The sequence below is a fragment of the Primulina eburnea genome, unplaced genomic scaffold, assembly GCF_022965805.1.
Source record: "Primulina eburnea isolate SZY01 unplaced genomic scaffold, ASM2296580v1 ctg1308_ERROPOS1070381+, whole genome shotgun sequence".
Lineage (NCBI taxonomy): Eukaryota > Viridiplantae > Streptophyta > Magnoliopsida > Lamiales > Gesneriaceae > Primulina > Primulina eburnea.
Genome location: NW_027330834.1, coordinates 1 through 11,101, shown reverse-complemented (window position 1 = coordinate 11,101; position 11,101 = coordinate 1). Strand labels below are relative to the sequence as shown.

Here is an 11,101-nt window from a genome sequence, read left to right as displayed (position 1 = left end):
GTATGAGTCATGGATAAGGGCTAGAAGCTAACCACAACCCACCTAACACCATAAATTTGAAACCCAACTCACACAACCAAAACCATAAAAATGGAATACGGATGGGACGTTGTTCTTGTTTGTTTTAAAAACCGATGGGGACGTGAACCAAGCCATGAAAGGTTATCTTGGTCACGTCCTAGACATGACAAGGAGGGGTTCCAACCATGGTTATGGGCCCAAAAGCCAACCAAGATTCGAACGTCACCTTAGACAATCCAAACAAGAAAATCGAGACTCAAAATGGCATCAATGACAAGTTGCTATCAAATGCGTGTTTCTGTAGCGAATGAACTCGAACGAATGGACCAATCTCGTCCTAACACACCCTATAACAATCCTAGGTGCAGCCTGGAGCCCCTGGAAATATAGCCAAACTTGAAACCACACAAACATCAAAACCATGAGGTGCACAAGTGAAGAGTCGAAAAATTATGTACAATGTTTCGAAAATTGATTGACAAAATTTCGGTTTTGCTGCATGAAATATGAACATAATGTGGTTTAAAAGTATGTATATGACTTGATTGAAGAGCAAAAGATAATATGAACATGCTTGGATTTGTTTGAAACGAAAACAAATCAATATGACGACGCGGCGTGGCGGAGACGAAGTTTTCTTTTCTGGCTTGTTTTTCTCTCTTATTTTCCTCTAGCCTCTCACGATTTTTCTTGCTGAAAGAGACTGAAATTTCGAGAATATGGAGTGGAGGAGAAGGCTAGGAAAATAAATGGGAAGGTTGCAAGATAATTGGAGATTAAATGACAAGATCAATCTTTCTATCCTAGAATTTGTTAGATAAGGGAATGGTTTGATATCATAGGATTTTGAGGGATAATTGAGGGGGTGATGGCCCAAATCTAGTCTAGGTACAAGGTAGAAAATTGCTTAATTGTTTAATTGTTGGTGATTAAAAGGTGGAGGAAATTATCTACAAATAAAAAGATCAAGGAAATGAATCACATGGTGAGTTGTCAATCAATATTAAATCTTATCAAGAGGTGGCCGAATTCTTGCTTCAAAAATGGGTAGGAAAATTGCTTAATTAATTGAGGATTTAAAATGAGGGAATTATTCTACCATGAAGGGATATGGAAAGATATCACAAATAGAGAGTTGCCAACTATTTTTAAATCTAACAAGGGATGACCGATTTTATGCTTATTAAAATGGGGTGGAAAATGTTGCTAAATCTTGTATTTTAAATCTTTAAAGTTTTATCTACTCATTAAGTATTTTAGTGAATAAATAAATTAATTTAGGATAATAATTATCTTGAATGCATGGCAAATTTTTAAATTAAATTTACTAACATGTTAAGTTAAAATTTCTTAAATAAAATAAGCCTAGATTAACTTATCTCAATTGATCACATATTTTAATTTAGGCTTTTAATTAAATTATTGGACATAAAAAAATCTATTTACTACTTATCTCTAATTTAATTAAATAATCTTTTAAACATTCTTTTACATTAAAAATAAATTATTCTTTATCTTAAATTAAGTCTATGAATATTTTCTAATTATTAAAATTTATCTCATTACTCCAACTCCAATCCGGCCTCACTTATTTAACTGAAAAGATAAAACTATATTCATGCGATTCAAAATAAATAATCAAGACCCAATAACTTTAAAATGCCTTAAAAATAAAGAAATAATTTTTAATTTAAATACTAGAAATTATCCATGGCTTATACGTAGTCTGATTTAACGGGTTCTACAATGATAATTGTAGATGAACGTGATTATAGTGCATTAATGCAATATTCTAGGGAAACACCAACTCCAATAGTAGAAATGATTGTCAATAATCATATCAGATTTCGAGAATTTTTCGCTTGATATAAAAAAAATAAAAAACAAATACACTCACTGTGTATTACGAAATGCTTTAATTGATAATTTATTGGATGGATATGGTCGTTCAAATATTTGAAATTGTATTTGTAATATCTTATTTAATTTAATATCTTGTATTAATTTTATTTTACCAATTTTAATTATTTTAATTTCCATTCGTATAATATATTTGAGTACCTAATTACACCTCTCGACTTTTCCATACCCACACCTCTCTCTATCTTCCTAGGCCCCTTCCGAATTCCGAACCCTGAATCATCCAAAATCATAGAGCAAACTGAATCGGAACTTTGCGAGAATGAGTGGTTCGTCGGAGACGAAATTGGTTCAGGAACTGATTCTATACGCCGCGAGCGCCGCCCTCAGCTGCTTGGTGTTGTTCGTCGGGCTCAGGCAGCTCGACCCTAACCGCGAAGCTTCCAAAAAGGCTCTGGAGAACAAGAAAGAAATCGCCAAGCGTTTAGGCCGACCTCTCATCCAAACAAATTCATACGAGGTTCCTATTGCCTCTGTTTCTTTTCTTTTCATTTCGAGAAATCGTCAGAATACTCCCGTTTTGCATCCTTGTGCCAAAAGATGGGTTTTTAAGCATTTTAATGAGTTGAGACTGCTTCGGAAATTTGACGATGTGGATTTTAGTATGAAGCGCGGGTATCGACGTAGTTGGAGCTTAAGTAGATGCTTTTGATACGTTTCATATTTTGGATAACTATCAGGTTTACTAAATTAAGATAAACATTGTAGAGGTTTGTTTCCTGAAGATTTGGGCAGATATTTGATCCAAAGCCCGTGGGGATTCAAAATTTATGTGTAATTCTAACAAATACATGGAATCACCCACTCGCCTCACTAGTCACTTAACCAATCGGAAATTTGACGATGTAGATTTTAACATGAAGTGAAGGTATAGACTCCGTTGGAGCTTAAGTAGATGCTTTTGATAAGTTTGATATTGTGGATAACTATTAGGTTTACTAAATTAAGATAAACACTGTAAAGGTTTGTTTCCTGAAGATTTGGGCAGACAGTTGATCCAGAGCCCATGGGGATTCAAAAATTACGTGTAATTCTAACAAAGACATGGAATCGCCCACTCACCTCACTAGTCACTTGACCAATCGGTAATTTGACGATGTAGATTTGAGCATGAAGTGAAGGTATCGACTCCATTGGAGCGTAACGAGATGTTTTTGATAAGTTTGATATTGTGGATAACTATTAGGTTTGCTAAACTAAGATAAACATTGCAGAAGTTTGTTTCCTGAAGATTTGGGCAGACAATTGATCCTGGGAAATTCATATTATCTATCATCTGATCGAATTAAATCCACCATTATTTTTGTATCTACGTGGTCGTTTATGTTCCATCTTGCGTATCTGATTTAAATTTCAGTGTAAATTTTAATGTATTTTTGGTTAAACTACTGAAGCAAGCTTTACTGTTGAAATTGCTTAACAATATCTGTAAATAAACATGCTCTGCTTATTGCATATTCCTTTCATGATGACACAGGATGTTATAGCATGTGATGTCGTCAACCCGGATGAAATTGATGTGAAATTCGATTCTATTGGAGGATTGGAATCCATTAAACAAGCATTGTATGATATTGTCATTCTGCCACTACGAAGACCCGAGCTGTTTTCTCGGGGGAAGCTTCTTTGTCCACAAAAAGGTGTTTTGCTATATGGACCACCGGGCACTGGGAAGACAATGCTTGCAAAAGCAATTGCAAAAGAGTCAGGAGCTGTTTTTATCAATGTTAGAATATCAAATCTAATGAGCAAATGGTTTGGCGACGCTCAGAAATTAGGTATTTCTCATAAAATTTCTTAAACTCCGTTCGACTTTCTCCGTATTACATTTTCTGGGTTGTGTGTTTTAATGTTTGTGACACCTGAAGAAACTGTGGGAGATGGGTTGGTTTTTTGTGTTTAAGTTAGTCTGTAGATGTATCTTTGTGATGGTCACTGAGAGCATTATATTGTTTTTAAAAGTTAGTAACTTATCCTTTTGTTTAATGTAGAATGATGGAAAGAAGAATTTGTGGGGCTCTGTTTCAGAATTATCTTATTTTCAAGCAAGGATTTCTTATGTAGGTAGAACACCTCAGAAATGTGAATATTGATTTTATTTATTTAAAAATTTAAACGATATATTTGAAAGGAGAATTTTCTATTTCTTCTTTTCCATGTTTTTCATGAGATACGGAACTTTTAAAACTTAATACTCATTATTTTTGTGCTAGTAAGATTTGAAGACACTTGGGTTTTTTAGCAGTTCTCTATAATTTTCTTCTATTTATTTTTGCTGTACTATTGTTCTGCAGTGGCTGCTGTATTCTCCTTGGCCTACAAGCTCCAGCCAGCTATTATTTTCATTGATGAAGTGGATAGTTTCTTAGGCCAACGCAAGAGTACAGATCATGAAGCACTGACAAATATGAAGACCGAATTTATGGCTTTGTGGGATGGTTTCACTACTGATCGTAAGTTCTTTTATAATCCCATTTAATTGTTTTTCCATGCTCCATGACTGGAGTTTTGCCTTGCGAGGTTCCTCGTTCATTTCAGTTTTATGGGTTGCTTTAGATTGTATCATTGTTTGAATGGCTTGAATTGGTTGGTGTAGAAAGCGCTAGGGTGATGGTGCTTGCTGCAACCAATCGTCCATCAGAAATTGATGAAGCAATTCTTCGACGTCTTCCTCAGGCATTTGAAATTGGGATTCCTGATCGCCGAGAAAGGGCAGCTATATTGAAAGTTCTTTTAAAGGATGAGAAGGTAGCAGATGACATTGATTATGACCGAATTTCCGGCCAATGTGATGGATACACTGGTTCAGATCTTCTAGAACTTTGCAAAAAAGCAGCCTATTTTCCTATTAGGGACCTGCTTAATGATGAGAAGAGTGGAAAGCCAGCTCCGGTCAGTATTTCCTTTTTCTTTTTAATTACATTGGGGTGGGGGATTTTTTGCTTTAACCTGGGTTTGAACTCGGGCTGGGAGAGGTTAATGCAACTACACAACTGGGGGTTGGTGGCCGGTCAGTATTTTCTTTTGTTACTTATTTATGTGAAAAGTTTGCTTCTTGTTGGGGCTAGAAATTTTAGGTTAGTTATCTGTTTTTGAATTTTCATTTGTATCTTGATTTTAGTACAACTGTGTGCTATTGCAAAATATCAGATACATGATCCAAAGCTAGATAACCAACATGTTTCTTGATAGTAGATTCTTAAGTTTTATAAATATCATGCTTTCCAAACTCCATCTAGTTTCATTGCTATGCTACGAAATTAGAAGTGTGCTGATTTGGTTGATTGTTTGCTGGATATTTAATGTCTGTTTTGGTCCTATGTATTTGTCTCATTCCAAGTCATCAGCATTACTGTTGAACTTGTGTTTTTGGTACAAATCAATCTTGTGAATTTGGCGATGCACTTTTGGGCTAGAGGAAATTGCAATATCTTGCAGATTGGCGATGATGACTTTATGTGATTTTAATTCTGGTTACCTTGTAAACATACTATTGCCAAATGTTGCTTCGTGTATATATAGTCGTTTTTAAGTTTAGTGCTTATGTATCCTATCTTGGTTTAGTGCCAATGTGTCCCATCTCGCCCAAAATCTAGCACTGAATTTGCACTGATCGGGCCACGGTAATAGTTGCTTTAATTTGACGGGGCTGGTTATTCAAAATTTTCATCTTATATATTATGGTCTCGATTTCGTTTTTAGGAGCCAAGACCTTTATCAATGAATGATTTGGAAAGGGTCCTCACCACAACCACAAAAACAAAAGTTGCAGCAGGTGAATACATCCGATTAAGCTCGCTGTCGTCAGGATGGTCAGCCCAAAGAGAATCAGATGATTATCAAACTGTCATTAATGAGCTTTCTAAGCTGGTGGTTTCCCAAATTTTGAACATTCGGTCGGATGCTCAAGATCATTAACCGCCACATACTTGTAGATTTACACCATGCTAATTAATTGTGTATGCCTATAAAGTTTCGTTTTTTGATACCTTCTTTTGAAATGCTCTCACATGTGAATGTCAACTGTCTTATGAGATTTTTAACATGCTATCAGCTTATATTAGAATCTTAGCAATAAGTTCATCTATGCATAACCATATTCTTCTAAGGGAAAGGATGCAAATGGATGGAGAGAGTTAACTAAAATTTTAATTTTGGTCAACTGCAATTTTGGTTTTGCATGTTTGTGTCTTTATGATTTTAGCTTCTTTATCAAATTTTAGTTTTAATTTGATTTTTTTGTTTTTTTAAGTAGTTATATTTTTCACGCGATGTTAACAAATGCAATGTTAGGTTTGTCTAATCTATTTCTGTTTATTTTGACGGAAGTTTAAGGATAGATGTAGGTATGTAGGCAATCTTGTCGGTCAATGACAATCAGTTGCGGAAGTAAACTGACTGAAAGATAGAATTTGTAACTGAAATAAAATGACACAAGAGTTTATGGATGTTCGGAGATTGAATCCCTTCTACGTCATTCTTTCTATCACAAAGATAGGATATTCATTAACAGAATTTGATCAATACAAGATCGTATAGACCCACTTCAGTTTTGGACTTAACACTGCCAAAAACTGAAACTCTTAGTATACAATTTTCTTACAGTTCGTAAACTGATCTTAGCACAATTGAATGAATATACAACAAATGACTTGTGCTATTTAAGCTCGAAATATAACCTTGAATGCTACTGATATTCTGATAACTGTGAGCTTGTGAATGTTTTTAAGCAGCGTAACAGCAAGATGAATAGAAGCTTGTTGTTTTTCAACTACTCTTTTTGCCTATTTATAGGCATCTCTTCAACGGTAACAATAAATACAATTGGATTTTTTATAGCTGTTGATTGCCACGTCAACATTCTTCTGACATTTGTACACTGTAGATTCTGAAATGCGGCGTTTCACTACGAGTTGCAGTCTATTTTTACTATTTGTAGGTTGTCATTCTCAACTGATGACGTGTACATCTGAGAGATCAGCTGAAAAACACTCTGTTGGAAAGCTCATAACTGATTGTAACTGATCAGTTTGTTTGATTCTGCTCAACTGATCAGTTCAATGTAGATAAGATTCAGCTGGCTTCAGTTGTCGTTGATAATGTACGCATTAATCTTCGGCTATTGGCAACTATCAGTTGTATGATTTTAGTCAGGTAAGCTCATTCTCCTTTGATCAGTTATTCCAATAAGTTTAAACTCTTAGTTTGTCAAACTACCAAAACTTAGTTTCCAACAATTTCCCCTTTTTTGGTGTTTGACAAAACTTGTAATGTATGAACTCATCAGCTGAACTTAAGATAGAACTATGATTTTATTTTAGATAAAATAACTCTTCTAATGTACAGATTCGTACAAAGGAAATCTTCAACAATTGAACTGAAATCAGTTGATCTTCATACATTCTTCTTCTTTCCTTTTTCTTCTTCTGTTTCTCTCATAACTTCCCCCTTTTTGTCAATCACATCCACTTTTCTTGTTAAAATGCGGACATCTGCTTCAATATCTGATACGGCATTCAACATAATGTTTTGCAGTAGGTCAATCCTTTTAGTGACTTTTTCTTCAAGAAAGTCAAATCGCCTGCCGACTAGTGCTTGAGTTAGGAAGTGAGATTTAGTCGACAGCCTTTCTTTCTTGATATTTTCCATCTGGAGGAAGAGATCAGTCACAATTTTGTTAAGCTGACCCAGTTTCTCTGTTGTAAATTCGTAGTTTGAATTTAGCTTCAGGGTATGTGCAAGCTGAGTAGATTGTATAGCAGAAATAACATTCATCATACTGAGGAGATTTGATTGAACGGTTTGGAGTTCTTCAAATAGAGCATCAGAGTCTGAAATTCTGGGAGACATCGCTCCGGAAGTTTCTGGAATCTGTTCCCTTTCTTGTGAAGTAAACACAACCATCGCACCGTCAGTTTGTTCTGTTTCATGCATAGCTATTTCTGAAATTCCTTCCGTTGTAGGTACCTGGGGAGGAGAAGAGACAGATAGAGGAGCAAACAAATTAGAAGGTTCTTTGATTGGTTCAATAACTGATTCTTCAGTTGGATCAACAACTGGATCTTCAATTGGTTGTTCAGTTGGCGGAGGAATAGGTTCTTCAGTCGGAACTGAATGCAGTTGATCCTCTTCAGTCGTTTGAATGACTGCTTGTACAGATTGCTTCAAAACTACTTGTTCAGTCACAACTTCTGACTGAACTGACTCTGTCGGTTGTTCAAACATGATTTCTTCAGCTGGTTCTTTAGAAATGACAGCTTGATCAACTGGTTTTTCAGTTACATCTTCAAATGATCTATAAATGTCCAGCTGAATATCTGAGGTCACTGATTTGATGACTTCATCTAGATTGGCCAGAGATAAATCAGCTTTAGAATAAGGCGGTGAATCAACATTAGGAGATAGAGGTGCTAAAGATGAGAATGAAGGAGCAACTGAGGTAGAAGGAGCAGCAGCTGGTTCTTTTGAAGGTTCTTGAATTGATGGTTCAGTTGCCTCCTCTGATACATCTTGAGAGGCAGCTGGGATGATCAGTTCTTGACCTGTTTCCCAGTCCTTGATCTTCATTTGCAATGAATCAGATCGGAGTCCAACTGATCATATACGGCTTTGTCATTGAAATCAGCCGGACTAGTTGGATCATAATTTAATCGCAACTGAGTAACTATCTGCTGAAGTCTCTTCACTCTCAATTGGTTGAAGAAATAATGGTTACGTTCCAAAGCTTGAACGATTGTAGGGGCCTCGACTACCTTCAGAACGAGATTCTCCAAGTCAACAAATCTTTTCAGAGTGGATTTCTTCTGAAGTTGCTTAGCAAAAACTTCTGTTCTGAATTTTAGCCATTAATCATAAGCCTTGAGATTGTCTTCTGCAAAATCATTGATCTCTTGCCAAATAAGATCAATATGTGTTTGAATAGTATTTGTTGGCCTTGGCTCTTCATGCAATATCCCTTTGCCCTTGGGATCGGTTAAGGCATGAGTAAGACTCAACCCTGAAGTGGTTGCATCTAGTTGTTCTCGGATCACTATCCCCTTTGGTCTGGCAATAGGTAAATGTAGAACCGAGCGCTTGCCGCTTTACCAAAAGCTGTAGCTGGTGGTAATGGTGCAACTCAAATCTTTTAAACCACTCAGCAGCTCAAGCATCACGGTTCGATCGCTCTACCAAGCAAGGACAATTATTGCACCCAACAATCTCCCTCCCAATAATTGCAATCTTTGCAATCAATGAGAATCGAACCCGTGATCTTGGCTCTGATACCAATTGTAGGACCGAGCGCTTGCCGCTTTACCAAAAGCTATAGCTGGTGGTAATGGTGCAACTCAAATCTTTTAAACCGCACAGCAGCTCAAGCATCACGGTTCGATCGCTCTACCAAGCAAGGATAATTATTGCACCCAACAGTAAAGGAGTATAGCCAGAAATAGTGATTAAAGGCACCTTAACTCCAACAAGTTTCTTTTTATCACCAGATTCGGTGACCTTCTTCTTTGGTAGTATTGAGGATAAAGGCAACTGATCCTCAGTTGAGGGTTCAGTTGGGATTGCTTTTAGTGGGACAGCCTTGATAGGCTGTTTAGCTCCAGACAGCTTCAATTTATCAGTTGGGATTGTCCCAACAACAGTAGTAGGCTTGGTATTCAAAGTACGTGGCTTCTTCACAACTTTGGGTGAAGGAGTCTTCTCAGATTCGGTTTCGCTGACAATCAGCTTACGCTTGATTGTTTTCTTTTTAATCTTCTTTCGAGCCTTCTTGAATGATTTGGGAGCTGCTTTTGTCCCAATTTCCTTCTTCACCTTAATGAACTGCTCAGGTGACATGTCCAGTTTCTGTTTTGGCGGCTGGACAGACTTGGCATTGAAATTTTTTATCTTTGATGACTTCTCAGAATCATCAGTTATCAAACCTTTAACTTTCAGCACATGGCTGAGCTGCACCGCAAAGCCTTTGGACTGTTTGGCAATTTGAAACATATTCCTCAGAATATTGAAGATAATGTTTCTCCAGTTCATCTTTCTTCCGGCCATTATAGCAGTCATGGCTTGAAATTTTTCGAGAGTGAGGGCAGCAAATGATCCTGCCTTGGCTACAATATCAGCCAGTAGTTGTACTTCTGGCTTCAGTTCCTTCTTAGGATCAGAAACTTTGATCTTCTGACCAGCAGCAGAAAGGGTAGTTTGCATTTCCTCAATATCAGATGCCTTTATCTCAGAAAGGTTGATAAGTCCGTCGGTTGGTAGATGGAATAGATTGCAGAAAAACTCCTCCTCAATAATCAGTAACTGACCACTTACAGTCGATGCAATATGTCCTTCTTGAGTAACATAGCCAGTAGCATAGAGTTCTTGGATTTCTTTGACATAGATTTCCTGGGAAGATAAACCCAAAAACTGATTCAGACCGACTTCTTCCAATTTCAGAAAGATATTCTTGATTTCCTCCTCTTTCATAGTGAAGATAGAGTCGAAGCCAATCGCCATTGCATTCATGAGTTGAGCTGGATCTGGTTTGCCATTTGATTGTCTGAAATCTGCGAGAAAGAAGATCTGCTTTGGATAGATTTTTGCTCGGGAAATGCTGAAAGTGCTTGTAAAGAAGAACTGAATTGAAGCGGGGAAGATAATATATGTTGGTGACTGTTCAAATTTTTGGACACTTGTCAGTCCAGAAAAAATTTGATTGGAAAACGTGTATTCGTGTGGTAAAATCGCGTGTAACAAATTTATGGTTTATGTGAGTCGACGTTTCAAAGTACTAGTCATTGAAAGACATCTTTTAATGCTAATATAAGCAGTCACAACATTTGATTTGGAATAAAATACGATTAATTAGTTAACTTACATGATAGATAAATTATCAACTGAACGATCAGTTATGAAACTGAATCGTTTCAAATGAAAATTCACTAACTATTTGTCTTCTCAGTTAACCTTTTTTTAAAATCGATATTCCCCCTAAATAAATGCATGTAAAAAGACCAAGATTTAAATGACACAAACAAAATAATAAATCTCGTGCTTCAGAAGACGAAGCGCTGAGGGTAATGAACACGTCTCTTCAGATGCTTTGAACCTGGGCTTATAAATAAAAGCAACAAAGTTAGTTTAAACACATTAGCAAACAAATATATCACGAGATATAATGGCAGGTCCA

General features: G+C 36.5%; 1 protein-coding gene across 1 annotated transcript; it reads left to right on the top strand.

Moving 5' to 3' along the window:
* The first annotated feature begins 2,086 nt into the window (after positions 1 to 2,086).
* Positions 2,087 to 6,012, top strand: LOC140820643 (uncharacterized). Its single transcript, XM_073180943.1, has 5 exons — positions 2,087 to 2,401; positions 3,419 to 3,719; positions 4,236 to 4,394; positions 4,538 to 4,833; positions 5,644 to 6,012. The coding sequence occupies exons 1-5, from the start codon at positions 2,204 to 2,206 to the stop codon at positions 5,857 to 5,859; spliced, it is 1,170 nt and encodes a 389-aa protein (XP_073037044.1). The 5' UTR covers positions 2,087 to 2,203; the 3' UTR covers positions 5,860 to 6,012.
* The last annotated feature ends 5,089 nt before the right edge of the window (positions 6,013 to 11,101 follow it).